The following is a 22,513-nucleotide window of genomic DNA, read 5'->3' on the forward strand; positions in this document are numbered from 1 at the left end:
AAGCGCACAAGCCGATTCAGCTGCATTTCTCCTGTCGTATTCGTTTTGCAAAGTCGCCAAGACCTTTGTAGCAGTGAGGTCTTGCGCAGGGAGGGTCGCCAGCTGACTTGACACGGCATGATAGCTTTCATCCAGGGAGTCCAGGATGAGAATTGCAAACAGTGACTCAGGCATATTGAAACCTCTCTGAGTCAATTCCTGTCGGAGATGCTGCAAATGTAAAACGTGGGCTCTAAGGTCTTCCCCTGGCTCCAAACGCTTCCTGTGCAGCTTTCTGAAATAAAGCAACACAGACCCAGCCTCTTGTCGGAGATGACAGGCTCTAAGCCCGTCCCACATCGCAGGGGCACTGGCCTTGCCAGCCAGGGTGATTAACTCTTCAGGAGCTACTGAGAGCAAAATTATCCCCATGGCTCTCGAGTCCTGTGCCTTCCATTCATCTGTCACAGGGGCTGGGGGGTCCTCAGAAATAGTATTCCACACACCAAGCCTTCTCATCTGGCCCTCACAGTACCTTGCCCAGGTCTGATAGTTGTGGCCATTTAGCTTTAGTGGACATGGAGCAGCTTCAGAGGATTGTAAAGGATCCATCTCAGCTATTTGCTTCAGCCGTGAGCCTTTAAAGACGTCTTATCTCGGCAGCTCATAAATCACGATGCCTCTGGCTCGGCTCCCAGGCCAATTAGTCTTTGCCGGACATCAAAGACTTCTTCCGCGGCAAACAGAAAAGCCCCTGCTTTCACTTTCCCAGCACATACCTCTCAGCAGTCTGTCGCTGTCTTACTCTCCTGCAAGTGCCGTGAATCTGGGCCCATAACCTGTTGTTGGGATACTGCCAGGGAGATAAAGTCCATCTGAGCCCCCAAGCTCGGTGCCGGACGATCCATCGACCTCCCGTAGTCAGGCAATATCAGCAATTCAGCGACACTAAGCCTCAGGCTTAGTGCACACTATAACAGCAGAATTCACACAGCAAAAAGTTGCACAGCATGAGAGCAGAACATGCATATTTACAGTTTATTTGGCGTTGGTCAGAACAAAGAAGGCATGACCGTCTGCTCCGACTGCTCAGGCAAAAACAGCCGAAAACGAAAGGAACTTACAACAGAAAACATCCTGTGAGACAGGAAACTACGCAGGCTGTTATACAAACATCCTGCTCCCTTTTAAGGTGGAACGGAAATATCCTAACAGCGCAAACCTACATTCCCGTATGTGCTTGAATCAGGGAGGAGAGACGCAGCCGCATCCTTTCTGGGTGCCCACATGCTTCTGCTAAGCCATGGTTTGTCTTAGCGTGACATGCAAACCAGGCAACTTTGTCAACAGAAAAATGATTGAAATGGGGTATACAAAGTCCCATGCTCTTGTCACAACAACGCTAGCAAATGTAACAGAATCCTGCAAATAATAATGGAAACACATTGCCCTTGTTTTCTGTTGTCTGCCTGGAATTCCAATGTCCCTGGAATTCCAATGTTGTCTGCCTGGAATTCCAATGTGCCTGGAATTCCAATGTTGTCTGCCTGGAATTCCAATGTGCTCCAACGTAGCACAACTGATATAAGTACAGTTCTTGTGATGTGCTTTCCTTCAAAGCAAACTGGCCTGTTGAAGTGCCTCCTGGAACTTCTCTCTGTTGTGTGAAATGAGTGCAGAGAAACAACATGATGGCGCAAGATGAAATACCCATGTCAGCTGGTCTGCTGCTGCCGTTCCAACTTCACAGAATCCTTTCCATATCAATCTACTTGCTGAGGCACACAGGTGCCACCGAACTGCAGCTCATCATTGCAGAAGATTTCTAATGTTCATGTTCAAGCACATGCCCTCCACTCATGTGGGTCCTTCTGGAGACTTATTGGGCCTCATTGCTGCCCCTGTGAACTATGCGGACAGCCAAACATGCCCTTTACTCCAGTGTTACAAATTGTTGTTGTTGTTTAGTCGTTTAGTCGTGTCCGACTCTTCTTGACCCATGGACCAGAGCACGCCAGGCACTTCTGTCTTCCACTGCCTCCCGCAGTTTGGTCAGACTCATGTTTGTAGCTTCGAGAACACTGTCCAACCATCTCATCCTCTGTCGTCCCCTTCTCTTTATGCCCTCCATCTTTCCCAACATCAGGGTCTTTTCCAGGGAGTCTTCTCTTCTCATGAGGTGGCCAAAGTACTGGAGCCTCAGCTTCACAATCTGTCCTTCCAGTGAGCACTCAGGGCTGATTTCCTTCAGAATGGAGAGGTTTGATCTTCTTGCAGTCCATGGGACTCTCCAGAGTCTCCTCCAGCACCATAATTCAAAAGCATCAATTCTTCGGCGATCAGCCTTCTTTTTGGTACAGCTCTCACTTCCATACATCACTACTGGGAAAACCAGAGCTTTAACTATACGGACCTTTGTTGGCAAAGTGATGTCTCTGCTTTTTAAGATGCTGTCTAGGTTTGTCTGCAAGAATTTGCTGTTAGAAATTAGCCATCCCAATTAGTCCAATTGTGATCACGTGGAGATCTCTGGATGCCCGGCTGGTGACTGGGGGAAGCAAAATGTCCCTTAGAGAAGGATCTGTAATACTTTCCTTGAAGCTTGAACTTGTTTCATTCTGGATTGTTTTATTTGATGTTTAAATGTGTTGTCAGCCACTTTGAGGTTTGTTCTTTAAAATATAAAGCAGTATAGAAATGGAATGAACAACAACAACAAACTTCATTGCAGAAAAGAAAAGGCACCTAGACATTCCATTGTGGTAACCGTAACCTAGGTTTAAGGTGCCATTTGGCGATTAGATTATATTAGTGCTTTTTTTCTGGGGGGACGCATACCCCTAAACATTTTGTGAATATAACGGGAGAAGAAACTATTTTTTTTATTAAAAAAAATAGTTTCTTCTCTAGCACAGTGAATCGTCAGTTCCGTTGAATAGCATGGTGATTGGTCAGTTTCGTTGTTACCACTTCCAATGGCGGCTTCCTTTCCTTTCCCGGTGTTTCCTGAGTCTCAGAAGAAAGCAAGCGTTTAATGTGTGAAGCAGTGTGAAATGTGGATGTGTGGTGTTTTACTGATGAAAGTCGGGAAGGTGTTAGTGCACACAACCTCATGCCAATGTGGAAGTTACTGTCAGCTGTCAGCTGTGTAATATGAGGTAATGCTTGTTCTTAGTACTTTTGTCCATTTACTGTATTTATTTTTCCCAATTTGAACTATAAAATGGTGATTTTCTTGAGTCAAAATGAGAGGACCCCTAAATTTTTTTTTTAAGGAAAAAAGCACTGGATTATATATCCAAGTTTTTAACACTGCTTCTCTCATTGGGTGGATATTTGTCATTCTGTCTCTTGCAGAAGCTTGCCCATCATTACTAATCATGTCGTCAATGGATTGTTGATGGTACTTGGAAAGCCCATGAGATGAGCATTTGAAGACCATTGTAAATGAGGAGCCCCTGAAACCCACTCGTCTGCATTTAAAAAAAATACATTTCGAAAGCCTTCTTTCATTTTCTAGCAGCAGCAAGAGAGCCCGCTCCCCCTTCCTCTCCTGGGTTGAGAACGTGTTGGTTTAATTCGACAATCTACTGAAGTTGTGCCGCTCTATAATACGGCACTTGAACTTTTGATGCGTGTGCTTGAGGCTGATAATGACGAGGGGTGTGTAATGAGACAGATGTGGGAAGGAAGATATGGTCATTCCTTTTGATGCCAGCAAAACCTCCGTTGGAGACTCTTTCCTCTCCTGTCTTTGGCCGTTTCCCTGCCAATTGTTGCAGAGTTTAAGGGAACTGTAACAACCCTTCATGTGGATTATTGGACTCTTTGAACAGACAGGTGGAATAGATACTTATACATGTATGGACCTTATGCATGAACTGACTAGAGAATGAACTGATCTACTGGGTCTTCTGCTTTTCTCGTTGAACTTTATGACACTTTTGTTGAAACCTACAATTTGATACAATGAATAAAAGGGATCCCTGACCATTAGGTCCAGTCGTGACCGACTGTGGGGTTGCGGTGCTCATTTCGCTTTATTGGCCAAGGGAGCTGGCGTACAGCTTCTGGGTCATGTGGCCAGCATGACTAAGCCATTTCTGGAAAACCAGAGCAGCGCACGGAAACGCCATTTACCTTCCCACTGGAGCGGTACCTATTTATCTTCTTGCACGTTGACGTGCTTTCGAACTGCTAGGTTGGCAGGAGCAGGGACCTAGCAATGGGAGCTCACCCTGTCGCAGGGATTCGAACCACCGACCTTCTGATCGGCAAGTCCTAGGCTCTGTGGTTTAACCCACAGTGCCCCCCACGTCCCTGATACAATGAATAGTATACCTTATTTATTCAAAAGTACAGCCGGTTACGTCTTGTGTGTTTATTGAATTGTTTAATGGAACGTCAAAATGCTAACGTTCCCTGGTGCACAATGGTTTGCTATAGGTTACGACTCCAAATGACATGTCACCGCATCGGTTGAACCATTGCAACATTAAGGGGGCGGGCGGGTGAGAAACGAGCTCCTTCTCTTAAAAACAACAGTGCATTAAGCGTAGACATGAGCTGCGCCGTGTGGTTGAGTGACAGCTTTTATTTTAAAAACTACCTGCATTGATTACTCATCTTGGGAAAACAACATTGAGCATTAACAGACATTTGTCCGCAGGGCAATGCTTGTTTACAGACTCTGCATCCGCAGCATGTGCCTCCCCACCTCCACTTCTGATGGAGACAGAGTAAGATGTTGTTCAGGTCGATGAGGCCAAGGCAGAAGCAGCATGGTTTGAACTTCTCTGCCCCTACTCAGAAGCAGCGGCAGGATTAGAACCCTGTGCTGCCGGGATATTACGCAGCCACCTCCACCGCACCTCAAAACAATGTTCCATGCGCAGGCATACAAAAATCCCCACCCTTTTCAAAGCTGCAATCCTATACACACTTTTTGGGGAGCAAGGTCCATTTAACTCAGTGGGGCTTAGTCAGCAGGCAGGCAGAGGAGTGAGTTATCAGAATTGGCAAAATGACTGGGATTTTGAGTACAGTGGTCCCTCGGGTTACATACGCTTCAGGTTACAGACTCCACTAACCCAGAAATAGTACCTCGGGTTAAGAACTTTGCTTCAGGGTGAGAACAGAAATTGTGCTCTGGCGGCGTGGCAGCAGCAGGAGGCTCCGTTAGCTAAAGTGGTGCTTCAAGTTAAGAACAGTTTCAGGTTAAGAACGGACCTCCAGAATGAATTAAGTACGTAACCAGAGGTACCACTATATTGTTTTCTAAGAAAAGGTCAACAACTTTGAGTTTCCCCCCAAAAGGTCAACTTTTGTGTCCTGAATTCTACTTCTAGAAATATGGTAAAAAAGGTAAAGGTAAAGGATCCCTGACAGTTAAGTCCAGTCGCGAACGTCTCTGGGGTTGTGGTGATCATCTCACTTTACAGGCCGAGGGAGCCGACGTTTGTCCACAGACAGTTTTTCCGGGTCATGTGGCCAGCATGACTAAGCCGCTTCTGGCACAACGGAACACCAAAACCAGAGCAGCACACGGAAATGCTGTTTACCTTCCTGCCAGAGAGGTATCTATTTATCTACTTTCACTTTTGGGCGTGCTTTTGAACTGCTAGGTTGGCAGGAGCTGGGACCGAGCAATGAGAACCTAATAATTTGTTAACACCTAGCAAATTATCTAAAATGTATAAGAAGGTTCCTAACGATTGCTGGAAGTGCAAACAGGTAGATGGATCTGTTTTCATATGTGGTGGACTTGCAAGAAAGTGAGGGTATTTTGGGAAATGAAACATGACGAGATAAAAACGATGTTTAAAATGAGCATATAAAAAAAAAAAAAAAGCCGAAGCATTTCTCTTAGGGATTATAGAAATCCCCGCAAAAATGTTAAAAGTTATTTATGTATGTAACAACAGACTTTTGTGTCCAGACTTTCGCTTTTTAAAATATGGCAACCCTAAGAATGGATAAGTAAGATAAAGGACTACGCAGAAGTGACAAAATTAACAGCAAAATTAAGAGAATCTGATGATGAGTGTTTTGTGTAAGAATGAATGCCTTTTTCAGACTACTTAAAGAAATGTTATGGCATGATGAGCTCATGAGCAGAATTTGAGCTTTGAGCAGTAGAAGTAATTAGTTTATAATATTGTGGTTAAGATTTAATAGATAAAAAATAGGGTGCAGCAGAAGGAGAGAAACAGCTCCATGGGAAAAGGGGTGGGAAGTCGACAAAAATAAGAGAAAAGATGAAATTGTGTTATGATTGTATATGTTAAAAATCTTGAAACTTAATAAAATATAATTGAAAAAAATGAGCGGGTTATCGGGCACCTTTAAAGAATAACACAATGGCTTAACTGGAGAGATGGCAAGATCATCAGGGGCAGATATGATCATCAGATGGAGAGATCTTCAGGGGGTTGGGGCAGGGTGTTCTTCAATATGCGGATGATACCCAGCTCTAGCTCTCTTTAAATCAGAATCAATGAAGGCAGTGAAGGTCCTGTGTGAGTGTCTGGAGGCGGTTGGAGGATGGATGGCGGCTAACAGATTGAGGTTGAATCCTGACAAGACAGAAGTACTGTTTTTGGGGGGACGGGGCAGGCAGGTGTGGAGGACTCTCTGGTCCTGAATGGGGTAACTGTGCTCCTGAAGGACCAGGGGTGCAGCCTGGGAGTCATTTTGGACTCACAGCTGTCCATGGAGGCGCAGGTCAGTTCTGTGTCCAGGGCAGCTCCATCTGGTAAGCTGGCTGAGACCCTACCTGCCCGCGGACTGTCTTGCCAGAGTGCATGCTCTGCTGATCTCCCGCTTGGACTACTGCAATGCGCTCTACGTGGGGCTACCTTTGAAGGTGACCCAGAAACTACAACTAATCCAGAATGCGGCAGCTAGACTGGTGTCTGGGAGTGGCTGCCAAGACCATATAACACTGGTCCTGAAAGACCTACATTGGCTCCCAGTATGTTTCCGAGCACAATTCAAACTGTTGGTGCTGACCTTTAAAGCCTTAACGGCCTTAGCCCAGTATACCTGAAGGAGCGTCTCCACCCCCATTGTTCAACTTGGACACTGAGGTCCAGCTTTGTGGGCCTCCTGGCTGTTCCCTCACCATGAAAAGTGAAGTTACAGGAACCAGGCAGAGGGCCTCCTCAGTTGTGGCGCCTGCCCTGTGGAACGCCCTCCCATCAGATGTCGAGGAGATAAATAACTATCTGGCTTTTAGAAGACATCTGAAGGCAGCCCTATTTAGGAAAGTTTTTAATGTTTGATGTTTTATCATTTTTCCAATATTCTGTTGGGAGCCGCCCAGAGTGGCTGGGGAAACCCAGCCAGATGAGCAGGATATAAATAATAAATCATCACCACCACCATCATCAACTACTACTATTACAAACAAGTGGCTGGTCTGTGAACTTGTGGTGACTGAGTCCCACCACAAGGCAAGAGACATTTGCGAAGCATGGAGGACCACTAGGTATGTAACTCTGTGTTCCCTTGCCAGGGACTTTTGAAGTGAATAGGACTTGCTTCTGAGTAGGATTGCATATTCAGTTTCAGAGACTGATTGGAACGTCCCTTATTGCTGCTTGCTGGCTTCTAATGAATGCTTATGTTCTTGGGTAAAGTGAACTCCACTCTTCTTTAGAAAAAGAAAGATAAAACATCAGAAGATTTAAATCTCCACTCAGACCCATTTTGGCTAAGCAAGGGGGAAACTGAAGCATATGTTTGTACAAGGTGTGGGGATTACCCCTGTGCTGCTCTCCCCAGTTACACGCCTGTCAGTCAGTCCTAATATATTAGCCCATATAAACTGCAGTGTGTCAGAAATCTGAATGGTAGACCCCCACAACACACCCCTGCCAGAGTCTACATAAGTTAATATTATGTCTAAAGTGGCAGCCTTCATACATAAAGGGCACCATAAATCCAAGCACGTTGTGTTTCATCAAAGTACGGTGTACTAAATGAATATTTCATGTATTATTCTTTTACTTTTTACACTGTTTACTGTCAAATGTAGTTCAGGTTTTTGTGGAAAGTGACACCCCTGGATCTAATTTCAATTTATCCGGTTAAGACTCAGTAACGATTTGCTCATGACCTTGTCACTCACTCCCAGTCAAGTCCTAGCTTCTGTTACTGGAGGCAGTTCATATTTCATTAAGCCTCTTGTATAACCTCTGAAAATCTAATATTAAAGGTCAGTAAATATTTTAGTGAGCTTGCAGAGCCAGAACGAGAACCGAACAGTCTGCTTGAAGCACAAAAGAAATAAGCCATTAAATGTAAGCTGAGTCTGGAGAAATGTATTTGAATTTTACTTGTCTGTTCACGAATCTCAGCTACAGGGTTTCATTTTGGGAGAGCTGGGGGAATCCCTGGCAAAACTGGCATGTTGTGGTATCCCAACATGAGCACTCACACTTGGATAAGTTTATTGTGGGTGGTACAACATACCCACAACCGGTGATAGGTGTTATGTGTTCAGTGGTCTGTGTTTGCCTGGGCTTGAGTCTGGACAAAGGATTCTGAGCCCCTGTGTTCTGATTTGATAAATGATATCCAATCACAGAACATTTCAGGGTTTGGGATTCTGCCATTGGTCCTTAAACTCTGACTTACGATTTGCAGCTTGGAAGTTTGGACAGCCAATCATGTTGGGAGTGGGCGTGGCCCAGGCCTTTAGATATGTATACAGTGGTACCTGGGGTTAAGAACTTAATTTGTTCTGGAGGTCTGTTCTTAACCTGAAACTGTTCTTAACCTGAGGTACCACTTTAGCTAATGGGGCCTCTCGCTGCCACCGCCAGGCGATTTCTGTTCTTATCCTGAAGCAAAGTTCTTAACCCGAGGTACTACTTCTGGGTTAGCGGAGTCTGTAACCTGAAGCGTCTGTAACCCAAAGTACCACTGTATAAGCTTTGCTCCTGTTGTTCAGTTCTGTTTGTTCAATAAATATTCTTGCTGTTATCACTGTGTCTTGCCTCGTGGGAACCCACCTACACTTCAATAGGGATGCCCTATTTCATAATAATAATAATAATAATAATAATAATAATTTTACTATTTATACCCTACCCATCTGACTGGGTTGCTCCAACACAATAAAACATTTAACATTAAAAAACCTTCCCTATAAAGGGCTGCCTTCAGATGTCTTCTACAGGTTGTATAGTTACTTATCTCCTTGGCTTGGGGGTGGGTGAGTCACATAACTCGTTGCCCTCTAAAATTTCTCTGATGAAAATAGGGATGTCCTAAGGAAAAACAGTGATGCAGGTGGCGCTGTGGGTTAAACCACAGAGCCTAGGGCTTGCTGATCAGAAGGTCGGTGGTTCAAATCCCCGCAACGGGGTGAGCTCCCGTTGCTCGGTCCCTGCTCCTGCCAACCTGCAGTTTGAAAGCACACAGTGCAAGCAGATAAATAGGTACCGCTCTGGTGGGAAGGTAAATGGCATTTCCGTGCGCTGCTCTGGTTCACCAGAAGTGGCTTTGTCATGCTGGCCACATAACCTGGAAGCTGTCTGTGGACAAATGCTGGCTCCCTCAGCCAGTAAAGTGAGATGAGCGCCGCAACCCCAGAGTTGTCCGCGACTGGACCTAATGGTCAGGGGCCCCTTTACCTTTAGGTAAAGGTACCCCTGCCCGTACGGGCCAGTTGTGTCCGACTCTAGGGTTGTGCGCCCATCTCACTTAAGAGGCCGGGGGCCAGCGCTGTCCGGAAACACTTCCAGGTCACGTGGCCAGCGTGACGAAACTGCTCTGGCGAGCCAGCACCCGCAAACGCCGTTTACCTTCCCGCTATAAAGTGGTACCTATTTATCTACTTGCACTTAGGGGTGCTTTCGAACTGCTAGGTGGGCAGGAGCTGGGACCGAAGACGGGAGCTCACCCCGCCGCGGGGATTCAAACCACCGACCATGCGATCGGCAAGCCCTAGGCGCTGAGGTTTTACCCACAGTGCCACCCGCGTCCCTCCCTTTACCTTTAAGGAAAAACAGAACATTCCAAGATCAAATCAGATATCGGGACAGCTTCTGTAACTCTGGGACTATCCCTGGAAAATAGGGACACTTGGAGGGTCTGGGTATGATGATCAGCAGTGGTCAGTGGGTGGTTGTGAGCCATTCATCAGCCTATGTTTTCTGCAAATGTCCGGATATGGCATTAGTAACAGGAAGTTTAAAAACAGCAAGTGGCTCACAATTGGAGGGCAGTGGTGACTCAGTTTGCAGACATTGGCACTGCTGCAGCAGCTGCCTGAGGATGCAAGTCCGGATGCCAGGCTTGATAGAATGGAGTCTTCCCAGTACGTTTTTGTTAATGAAAATTCAGTGGAATTTTTTGCCCCCCAACAAGTCACTGCTGTATGCTGCAAACCTTTTGACAGAGGTTTTGTGCAATCTATTCCCAAGAACAGGAGCAGTTCTAACAATAGCAGCCATGTGGTATTTGTAAATGTCTCAGGAAATGGCAGAGCGGACTGATAACTCAACTCCTCAGACCACAACTCTTCCATCTCTCGAAACGTTGCAAACACTTAAAACCAGCAAATCAGCCCCAATCAATGTTTCAAAGCGAACCTGAATGTTATCATCGGAGCAGGAATTCAGTACGTACAACGGTTATTCAGGGACAGAGAAGAGATGAGCAAAACCTGCAAAAAATACAGGTAAGAACCAAGAGCAGTGTGTTCACTCTCCTCACCGTCTCACTATTAGGAAAACTTGCTCCTGTTCTTTTCCAAACAGAGTCAAAATATCTCTGTGTGTCAGTCTATCTGTCCTGCTTTTCTCTATAACAAAAGAACTCTCTTGACTGCAGCAGAACAAATCAAAGGAACATAACTGTTCCTCACTCATCCCCCCTATTTTCAAGGGTGGTGATCAGAGGCAGGACAAAAAATTAAGTTTATAAGTCCTCTTGAAACAAACAATTTCTAGATTTCTAGCTTGCAATGTAGGCATAGCCACCTTCCTTTCTCTACAGAACACCGTGGAGGCTTCCATGTTCAAACTCATGTTACTCCATTCAGTGTGGGATTTAGGGAAGGAGAAAGGGAAAATGCAAATTATAAGCCTCTCTGACTGGTTCCAGTGTTATCACACTACCCTCTCTTGGGTTTTGCCACCAATGGAAAAGAGGCTCTCAGTTTGCCCTGGTGGCTTGTGAGTGTGATAGCCAAACAGAACCTGAGAGGCTACTATCTGTTTGGAAAGATTTGTTTTAAATGCACCAGTAGAAACCCAATTAATACATTCCAGCTCATGAAAGATAAAAGCGTAATGGAATCAAAGGGAAACCAATAGCATTTTATATACAAATGAATGTTGGGAGATGGAGAAATAAGGAACAGTGTGTGCAAGTAATAATTATGTGTAAAAACAAAATAGAATATGAATTTGCAACATAGCTAATTACAGTGTACACTTACTTGCACACACGTAGTAAATTCCAACACAGCTGTGAAACAGGAACATCCTTAAGATATTATATCAAAATAGATACAGCTGTCATATATGGTTGTGCATTTCCTGATTTCTGAAGTGTTTTTAAAGAAATTGTTATGAATGCTAGTTAAATTTTGCTCAGGCCTGAACTTTTCTCAGATAGTTGATGACCTAGCTTCCTTTTCCAGACCCAAATTCCAAAATCTCAAAGAGTAGTTACAGAGTAGAAAAGGATTTCCTTGCATTATTCTCTTCCCCAGGCTTTTTAAAAAGCAAAACAGCCCTCCCCTATTTGTTGAATTAAATGATAAGAACATGTCCCACAGCTAGCTCTTGGGGGAAACAGGATGTGACTCAGGATATTCCGTTAACAATGGGCAAATGCATGTGCCTGTCTTTTAAATTTAATTACACTGACTTTATGCCAACTCTGGCAGCAAAATATATTACAGCAAAGCACCCTGAATCTATTTGCTACAAGTGATACCACCTGGCCATATTCAGGTCAGGCATGTATTCAGGTCAGCCTGAAAGCTTGTGGCGAAAGCTAGCAAGGAATTCCAGAGAGGTGAGTGATCAGGGTGGCAGAGGAGAGGTGGAGTTTATCATCCTTCCTTGGTGCCAAGCATGGAAACCAAGTTGGCTTCCAAAGGAGGGAAGCCCTTTCAACCACATGCTGCAGAAATGTACAGTGGAACCTCGGGTTACATACACTTCAGGTTACATACGCTTCAGGTTACAGACTCCGCTAACCCAGAAATAGTGCTTTAGGTTAAGAACTTTGCTTCAGGATGAGAACAGAAATCGTGCTCCGGCAGCACGGCGGCAGCAGGAGGCCCTATTAGCTAAAGTGGTGCTTCAGGTGAAGAACAGTTTCAGGTTAAGAACGGACCTCCGGAACGAATTAAATACTTAACCCGAGGTACCACTGTAATAGGAAAAGGAGAGTTCTCTGTTCTTCCTCTGCCAGACCCTAGAAATCTAGTACAGTGGTACCTTGGGTTACATACGCTTCAGGTTACATACGCTTCAGGTTACACACTCCGCTAACCCAGAAATAGTGCTTCAGGTTAAGAACTTTGCTTCAGGATGAGAACAGAAATCGTGCTCCAGCGGCACGGCAGCAGCGGGAGGCCCCATTAGCTAAAGTGGTGCTTCAGGTTAAGCACAGTTTCAGGTTAAGAACAGACCTCCGGAATGAATTAAGTACTTAACCCGAGGTACCACTGTATCACTTTCTGCAGACTAGCAACTTTTGTGGCCTTGTTTGCAAAGATGTAATATTGTGTTGTAATAATGAAACTTTCGAAGCAATGTGCCAAGGGTCACCGACTCTACAGAGGACCGGGCTGCCTGAAAGCAGCTGGAGCTGGAAGCATCTTTATTTACCCAGCCATTTCACTTTCGAACAACTTCCCCCTGTCCTAACAATGCCATATCCAAGTAGGAGCAATCTGTTTTATATTCAACCACGCTTAGAATTGCAGCCTTAACAATAAAAGGGAATAGACCGACCAAGCAAGAGCTGCGTTGCCAAGAAATTAACTGCAAGGCTGTGACTGCCCAGTGCTGGCCAAAATTTAAGCAGAACCCGTTGTGCCTTAGGTTTCATTACCCAATAATCGGTATGGAGATCAGCCTGCACTTTCTCCTTTCAGAAAGCCTTTTAAGCCAGCGATGAGAAGTTCCTGCTCTTTCCCCCCAAAATCTTCCAACGTTTGCAGCTTTCATATTCTTACATGCCACCCCAATCTCCAGAAGCAGTGCGAGATTTCAGGGGTTGCAGGTGTACTTACCAGGACCGCTCTTCCCTTTGGGGGCAATGAGGCACAGCAGAGACAGTGGTGCCTTTATGATATATGGTTTTATTTACACTGACATACAACCTGCCCCTAGATGGAGTGATTGCAGAGCATTCACATCCTATGAGCAGCTGCCCCCCAATTCAAGTAAATAAATAAAAATACTTAACTAACTGACCAATCGCGTCACAGATAATTCGGTTCTGCACCCCCCCCCAACATTAAGCATGCCCCTAACATAAATCACGAGGGACGCGGGTGGCACTGTGGGTTAAACCACAGAGCCTAGGGCTTGCCGATCAGAAGGTTGGCTGTTTGAATCCCCGCGATGGGGTGAGCTCCCGTTGCTCAGTCCCTGCTCCTGCCAATCTAGCAGTTCAAAAGCACATCAAAGTGCATGTAGATAAATAGGTACCGCTACAGTGGGAAGGTAAACGACGTTTCCGTGCGCTGCTCTGGTTCGCCAGAAGCGTCTTAGTCATGCTGGCCACATGACCCGGAAGCTGTATGCCGGCTCCCTCGGCCAATAAAGTGAGATGAGCGCTGCAACCCCAGAGTCGGTCACAACTGGACCTAATGGTCAGGGGTCCCTTTACCTTTGCCTTTAACATAAATCATGGCTAGACCCATGTGGGTTTCCGTATTTGACAAAGTTTGATCAAACCTTCATGAAGTCTGACTTTTACTAAATCCAGGAATTATGGGGAGTCTGCTCCAATCACTGCTCCAAATTCATAACAATATACCAGACTCTCCAAGTATTCCTGTTTTCCAGGGTCAGTCCTGGATTTACAGATGTCGTCGTGGTTTCTGATTTTATCCCAGAATTTCCTGCTTTTCCTTAGGACGTCCCTCATTTCATCAGAGAACTGTTGGAGGGCATGGGAATAAGATAATAATAATTTATTATTTGTACCCCACCGATCTGACTGGATTGCCCCAGCCACTCTGGGCATCTTCCATCCTATATAAAAACATAGTAAAACATCAAATCTTAAAAAGCTTCCCTATACAATCAATCACCCCCAAAACAAGAAAGGGCTTTAATAATAATAATACTTTGATTGATCTGATTTACATCCTATGCCCTTTTAAAATGTGGGTTTTTGTGGGGGGGGGGATTGGATTGTTGCTTTTATTTTTATTATGTATTTTATGATTTTATATATTGATTTTATTCTGTAAACCGCCCTGAGACCCCCGGGTATAGGGCGGTATATAAATTCAATAAACTACAACTAATAATATAATATAATATAATATAATATAATATAATATAATATAATATAATAATATAATATAAATAATAATAATAATAATAAATGAGCCAACCCTGTACCATTTTATTGTGTTGGTAGGAGTTACTGTTCTGTTGTTTTTATTATGAATTTTGTGCTTTTATCTTGCCTTTTTATGCTGTGAACTACCCTGAGATCTCCAGAGGAAGGGTGGAATAGAAATACAATAAATAACAAAACAATAACAATTTTTTAAAATGCACGTTTAAGTAATAATAATAATAATAATAATAATAATAATAATAATAATAATATTTATTTATACCCCACCCTCCCCAGCCAAGGCTGGGCTCAGGGCGGCTAACAAGCAATAATAAAAATAAGTTGAATGAATACAACTTAAAAACAAAATTAAAATACAACATTAAAATATTGAAGTAGCTCTTGGAAACCAGAGAAAAGAATCAAGGCATGAAGGAAGTGCATATCAGATGCTTGCGGGTGGCGCAAGCCTTTGAAACTTGACTATTTTAGAAGGGATGTTTTTGAGTCCTAGCGTCTAATTTATCAGCGCTCAGCTGTAAAGACGCCAAGCGCCTCCAGGCAAATTATAGCCACTTCAGAGTAGGCGGGGTCAAGCGGCGGGAGCCAATGAACAGCGGAGAAACAGCGAATGCTATAACACCTGGGCTTCCATTGGCCGAAATTCCAGCTCCTCCTCAGATCTGATTCGAGGAATTTGATTGGGCGAAAACCAAAAAAACCCACACGCCGGGCAGTACGCTCACTCGCGACTGGGCGTAGTCGACAGCTGTTCCCCGGCAGCCAATGGGGAGAGGGGTTGTTGCGGGGTGCCAAGATGGCGGCGCGCTGCTTTCTGTCAGGGAGAAGAGGGGCAGGGATGGAGTGAGGGCCGCGGCGCTCGGCTTTGGGGCGGGGGTGGGGAATAACGGTCGGGGCCCCCGGTCTGGCTCTGGGCGTCCTTGCGCTCGAGGCCGCGGCGGCGGCGGGGGCTCTCGCTTTCCGGGTGAAAAAGGCTATGAGGTGACGGGAAGATGGCGAGCGACGCGGGTAGGAAGCAGTTCTGGAAGCGGAACGCGTCCCGGGTGCCGGGCAGGTGAGCGAGGGCGCGGGTGGAAAAGTTTCTCCCGGGTGGCGGGAGGCTTCCGCTGAGGCGGAAATCTCGGAATGTGACCAGCTTGCCCCTGTTTTCTTGGTTCTCGGTGGGGCTTTGCGCGAAGTAAACATGCCCGCCGGTGTGGCGCTGGCTGTGGGACGGCAGAAATTGGCGAAGGAGGGGAAACGGCTGGGGGTTGCTGCCTCTATTGTGGTACAGAGCACGGGCAGGATTTGTGTTAGGGGTGGGGGCAGGTAGCCAGAATTTAGGTCGGGGAGGTGGACCAGTGCCGGATTTGTTGTTGTTGTTTAGTCGTGTCCGACTCTTCGTGACCCCATGGACCAGAGAACGCCAGGCACTCCTGTCTTCCACTGCCTCCCACAGTTTGGTCAAACTCATGCTGGTAGCTTCGAGAACACTGTCCAACCATCTCGTCCTCTGCCGTCCCCTTCTCCTTGTGCCCTCCATCTTTCCCAACATCAGGGTCTTTTCCAGGGAGTCTTCTCTTCTCATGAGGTGGCCAAAGTATTGGAGCTTCAGCTTCAGGACCTGTCCTTCCAGTGAGCACTCAGGGCTGATTTCCTTAAGATTGGAGAGGTTTGAATGGATAAGCTCTGCTTGTTGTTGTTTAGTCGTGTCCGACTCTTTGTGAGCCCATGGACCAGAGCACACCCGGCACTCCTGTCTTCCACTGCCTCCCGCAGTTCGGTCAAACTCATATTAGTAGCTTCAAGAACACTGTCCAACCATCTCGTCCTCTGTCGTCCCCTTCTCCTTGTGCCCTCCATCTTTCCCAACATCAGGGTCTTTTCCAGGCAGTCTTCTGTTCTCATGAGGTGGCCAAAGAATTGGAGCCTCAGCTTCATGATCTGTCCTTCCAGTGAGCACTCAGGGCTGATTTCCTTCAGAATGGATAAGTTTGATCTTCTTGCAGTCCATGGGACTCTCAAGAGTCTCCTCCAGCACCATAATTCAAAAGCATCAATTCTTTGGCGATCAGCCTTCTTTATGGTCCAGCTCTCACTTCCATACATCACTACTGGGAAAACCATAGCTTTTATTATACGGACCTTTGTTGGCAAGGTGATGTCTCTGCTTTTTAGGATGCTGTCTAGGTTTGTCATTGCTTTATGTGTAAGCTAAACGAGCTTAACACATTGGTTAAACCACAGAGCCTAGGACTTGCCGATCAGAAGGTTGGCGGTTCGAATCCCTGTGATGGGGTGAGCTCCCGTTGCTCGGTCCCTGCTCCTGCCAACCTAGCAGTTTGAAAGCACGTCAAAGTGCAAGTAGATAAATAGGTACCGCTCTGGCGAGAAGGTAAACACCGTTTCCTTGAGCAGCTCTGGTTCGCCAGAAGCGGCTTAGTCATGCTGGCCACATGACCCGGAAGCTGTACACCGGCTCCCTCGGCCAATAAAGCGAGATGAGCGCTGCAACCCCAGAGTCAGCCACAACTGGACCTAATGGTCAGGGGTCCCTTTACCTTTAAACAAGCTATAGCTTATGGCCCCACTCTCTTGCCCCCCCCGAAGCGTCTGTAACCCGAGGTATGACTGTACAATTAAGAAGTATATTAATAGTGAAATAATTTTGGTAAAGGTAAAGGTACCCCTGCCCGTACGGGCCAGTCGTGTCCGACTCTAGGGTTGTGGGCTCATCTCACTTAAGAGGCCGGGGGCCAGCGCTGTCCGGAGACACTTCCGGGTCACGTAATTTCTGACCTTTTTTTTTTTTTGCTTAGAGTTACTTATATCATTCAGTGCTTGGGTCTCTCTTCTGATATGGTTCCTAGCTAGAAGATGTGAAACTATTTACAATGGTTCACCTTTTTGCTTGTGAGAAGGAAACCGTACCTGCTGAGTTTGTGTGTGTCATGTAGCTGTTAAAAGTATGTGGACTCTGCCATAAACAAACGTGAGAGTTCAACAATGGGAGTATGTTGATAACAAGAAAATCTGTTAAGGTGCCTATGTGCATTTCATTGACAGTAAAGAATGTGATGCCAGAATAGGACAACAAATACCCATTGGAGAAATTGAGGCGGTGAGTTTGCTTTGAACAGTATGAATCATGTACAGTTGTTCAAGGCTGTTGAGTGGGTTTCTCTACCTCTTAAAAGTAGCATAGTTAGTAGAATGTCTACCATTTAAGGAATCCCTTTCCTCCCAGGTCTTGGCGCTGGCCATTATCTTAGTTCAGCTCAACTTTAACACATGTTTATTTGCCCAGGCATTTGTGGGGTGCTATTTTTTTCCAGCCTAAGGGATGCTCTGCAGCCTTATGGATATTTTATGATTGTACATATTGTAGACTGTTTCTTTGTGGTTTTATGAACTGTTTCGTTTTAACTTGTTTAATCTTTGTTGCAACCTGCCTTGGGATTGTTAGATGAAGGGTTGGCTAGAAACATTTCAAATAAACACATGCATTATAGTGTTGCAAACAGCAGATGTTGATGACTACAACAGAAAAGAATGTTCAGATTGCTGGGGTGGGGGAGCACATCTCATTACCTTTTGTGATGGCCTGTTGACAACTGTCTTTAGAAGGTAATAGGCATTATTTGGCTAAAATTGAGAAGACAGAGCTTGTGGATTTCATTAATAATTTGAATATCGAGAAAAGAACCCATAGCTACTGGAATTTTTGTTCTTGTTGTAAAGCCCTCTGTACTTAGCTAGAGCAGGGTGAGAATATTTGGCTGAGGTGGTTTCGAACACTAGTCTAGGTTAAAATGGTGGGGATTTTTGAAGGGTTTATGGGGTGTTAGGAGAGGGATAGTACCTCTGGTGGGGACATATCATGCTCTTCTGAGGTAGTTTGTCCACCTTTGGTCCCCACCCTGCTCAGCTCTCACCTGTGACTCCTAGAAGCTGTCAGCATGTGACAGCAGCAGGAACAGCTTTGACTGGTCAGCTAGGCTAAACCAGGTGAAGGTAGCCGATGGGTCTCATACCATTGGTGAGTTAGGGACTTCCTCTGCATGCGAAGTCAGAGTTTGGTGGATTGAGCAGACAAGACCAATAGTGGGTCCAATGGTCAAGAAGGCGGTTTCGGCACGTGCTGTCAAGGGAAGTGAGGAGCAGATGGGGCTCATCAATCTGGGTAGGTGGTCAACGTAGGAGAAGGAAAACTCTGATCCTAAACCTCCGCTGCCTTGTGGGATATCTTTGGGAGAAGAAAAGGCTAAGGCTTAAACCCTACACAAATCTGGAGTGGAGTCCCTAAGACAGTTGGATAGCACCTTGTACTGTACAAGCACAAGGCAACTCTGGCAACTACTGCAGCTAAACTAGTGCCAAACATATTGCTCTGCTTTCTATTGGACCACATCAGCGAGACCAAGAGGGCAGTCTTGACGTCTAGGCAACCCAGGATCTCCATACTTAGTGGCTAGGTTTGCACCTTGGGGAGAACTCTTTAGTGCTGCTAACACAGTGGTTTTACTTTACCCCTGAGGCATACTCCATTGTCTCTTGAGACAGATGGATTCCAATTCAATGATAACGACACATGTTGATTATCAGACATGACTGTGGAATAGATTACCATTCTCTGGTTCCCTATAGATTTTACTAACCTGAAATAGAATCTTCATTTCATTCATAGGAATATATTGAAAAGGAAATCTTTTGAACATGCTATTTTACACGACTAATCTTAAATTATATTGGGGATATATACTGAAAATATACTTTGGAACTGGACAGATTTCTTGTACAGTGGTACCTCGGGTTACATACGCTTCAGGTTACAGACTCCGCTAACCCAGAAATAGTGCTTCAGGTTAAGAACTTTGCTTCAGGATGAGAACAGAAATCATGCTGCGGTGGCGCGGCAGCAGCAGGAGGCCCCATTAGCTAAAGTGGTGCTTCAGGTTAAGAACAGTTTCAGGTTAAGTACGGACCTCTGGAACAAATTAAGTACTTAGCCCAAGGTACCACTGTATGTGTGAGAGAGACTGTCGCAGTGGGTAGTGCTGGTGGGAATGTTGCATATCCCCATAATTCATAATAGGGTCAAGGAAGATGTTAAAGCATGCATGGAAGAATACCCCCCTAAATCAGGGGGACTGTTCTTCAGGTCATTTCCTGGGGCCAGTTCTTGGCCTCGCCTTCAGATGAATAACCAATGAGGTTCATCTGAGACACGATTATTTACTAATAAGTGCTGCCAGGTAGTGTGATCCTGTTCCTCAGTAATCACATGGGGTCCTGTTTATGTAAGTAATGTTTGAAGGATGCTAGTGTTGGGCTAGGAGCATTGTGGATTCCTGACACATGGGATGCACTAGAATGTTTTTCATCAGCAGGCTGTGTCCATAGTATAGGAAGATGCCCGTTTTCCTCAGCAGATAAAGAGTCACTTGTAACAGCACTTAATAGTCTACAGTTGTTACACCTCTGACTTGGCATCTCCACCCACATCTCCCAGTCATTGACTTCCTTGCACAACCTCTCCCTGGCAGCACCCACTGAATCAGGTTATGGTATATGAATATGCAAGTGATATATTAAAATTCACTATAGATACTTACATAGTATTTCTACATCTAATCTTGAAGAATGTGGTATGGTGTGTAATACTAGAGAAGGAAATGTGGACAGTACCACATGTAGGAAGTTCTACACTACAATATATGCAATACTTGTAAAAACAAACTAGATTTATTTGTTTCACAATTAGCCTACTAGGATGCAATTTCTTAGTAATGCAGTATTCAAGATTAGTGAGTGCTTATGACTTCTAAGATGGTATATAATTCAAGCATTTAAAACTTTGATGAAAAGGGGTGTGATGGAGATAAGTCCTTGAAGTATTAATTCTAGTCTACACTAGTAAGTTGCATTCAAGTATTTTGAGTTGGATGTTTTCTATTTCAATACTACTTTAAGCAAGGCACTTAAAACATCACAAAAATGAAATTAAGGCATATTGAAGTTGACTCTTGTGTTTTTTTATATATATAATGGCCGTGCATGATTTTTCAGGAGAGTTCTCCTGGAAACATCACAGATGTGCAAGATGAGCAGTGACCAAATGTGGCTTTTGACTATTATTAGGCTAGTTGGGTTTGGTCCTGGTCCAGCTAGTTATTTGATAAAAACCAATCCATTAAATTTCACAAGTAAAGCATTAGTGTGGTACATTGTGAAATATTCCTTATAGTTAAAAGAAATAAGTCCAGGTGAAATGATGATTTGGGCTGGAGCAGTAGCAAATTTCAGTTTGGTAGGTCCTCATCCTTTTTACTTAGGTAAAGGTAAAGGGACCCCTGACCATTAGGTCCAGTCATGACCGACTCTGGGGTTGTGGTGCTCATCTCGCTTTATTGGCCGAGGGAGCCGGCGTACAGCTTCCGGGTCATGTGGCCAGCATGACTAAGCCGCTTCTGGCGAACCAGAGAAACGCACGGAAATGCCGGTTACCTTCCCGCCGGAGCGGTACCTATTTATCTACTTGCACTTTGACGTGCATTCGAACTGCTAGGTTGGCCGGAGCTGGGACCGAACAACGGGAGCTTACCCCATTGCGGGGATTCGAACCGCCGACCTTCTGATCGGCAAGCCCTAGGGTCTGTGGTTTAACCCACAGCACCACCCGCGTCCCCCTTCTTGTTACTTACACAGTATTTTAAACAGCGTTCAAGCAGCAGTAGGTGAACCTATTGTGTGATCATCAGCTCAAAGGTCTATCTAGTACTTTTCAGTACAGAATAGTTTAACAAGCTTGTTGTTGCTGAAAGCATTTTAATGTGGAGAGGGCTGACATTGTTGTCTTGCTTATCTGATAATATTAGGGTTTTGCCTTTGATCCGACACCTACTACACCACTTCTACTGGCCATGCTGACTGAGGCTGATTGGTTTCCCTGTTAAGACTCCAAAGGGTCTTGGTTTCCCTGTCTCTGATGACTGCTTGCAGGTGCTTTCAGTATAGCTATGATCCAAATCTTAAAAGGATGTACAGAAGGTGACCATTTTACGCATGTCCAATTGACACTGTTCCCGTTTTGGCAAACGGGGGTGAGGCAAACTTATATGCGCATAAGGGCCAGGAATGGAAACTGCATGAAATGGTTGCCCCTGTATGTTTATTGTCTTAAGCTGGATGGCCTCATCTGTTTATATAAAATACATTTCTGTTAGAGAGTGCAGCATATCACTTCCTACCAATGTATGGTTTAGTTTAACTCGAGTACTGTTTATAAATAGTATAAATTTATAGTATAAGACTTCTTATTGTATAAGAGAAGTCTTGAGTTATTTTTGAAGCCGGCTAAACACACTTATTAGGGAGTCAGCTTCATTAAAATTCCATGTAAATAGGTGTTGGATTATGCTGTAATTATACTAAACTAACTTTCTTCCTTTTTAGTATTCAACATGTATACGGAGCTCAGCATCCTCCTTTTGATCCACTGTTGCACGGAACGTAAGTTTTTTTCTTTTTCAAAGCAGATAAAGGACTTAAATCTTCTCAGTATCTAATCTTTTGTTGAAGTCAATGCTTTAGTCATCTTCTCTTTCTGCTTCTGACCATATTGCTCTCTTCGTTCCTGCTTTCCACTAGCTTTTTGAATTTTATTGCTAAACATTTAATTACTTTGGCTTAGCTTGAAAGTCCCTTCACTTTATGGAATAAGCTAATCAGTTTGTAATGCTGTATTCTGTTAAGTAATTTTAATTTAAGCAACTGTGTTTCTTTACTATTGACAACTGTTGCCAAAATTAGGGTAACTTACTTTCATTTTTCAAAGCATTTGACTCTGTTTCAGCTGGCTTTATTAATTGTGCTCATATTACAGATTTGCAAACAATGTTTTAACATTTCTTGGACCAATGCTATATTATATTTGGGAGTGGTAATTATTTTTCCTTATGTCAAACTAATATTTTAAGTTTTG

General features: G+C 44.6%; 1 protein-coding gene across 1 annotated transcript in view; it reads left to right on the forward strand.

Moving 5' to 3' along the window:
• Positions 1–15,343: 15,343 nt before the first annotated feature.
• TBC1D22A (TBC1 domain family member 22A) overlaps positions 15,344–22,513 on the forward strand; it is a 113,314-nt gene continuing 106,144 nt past the window's right edge. Inside the window, exons 1-2 of the mRNA XM_053404717.1 lie at positions 15,344–15,604; positions 21,985–22,041. Coding sequence (XP_053260692.1) covers positions 15,543–15,604; positions 21,985–22,041 — 119 coding nt within the window. The 5' untranslated portion in view covers positions 15,344–15,542. The remainder of the gene's footprint in view (positions 15,605–21,984; positions 22,042–22,513) is intronic.

The sequence above is a fragment of the Podarcis raffonei genome, chromosome 10 (assembly GCF_027172205.1).
Source record: "Podarcis raffonei isolate rPodRaf1 chromosome 10, rPodRaf1.pri, whole genome shotgun sequence".
In the NCBI taxonomy this organism is placed as follows: domain Eukaryota; kingdom Metazoa; phylum Chordata; class Lepidosauria; order Squamata; family Lacertidae; genus Podarcis; species Podarcis raffonei.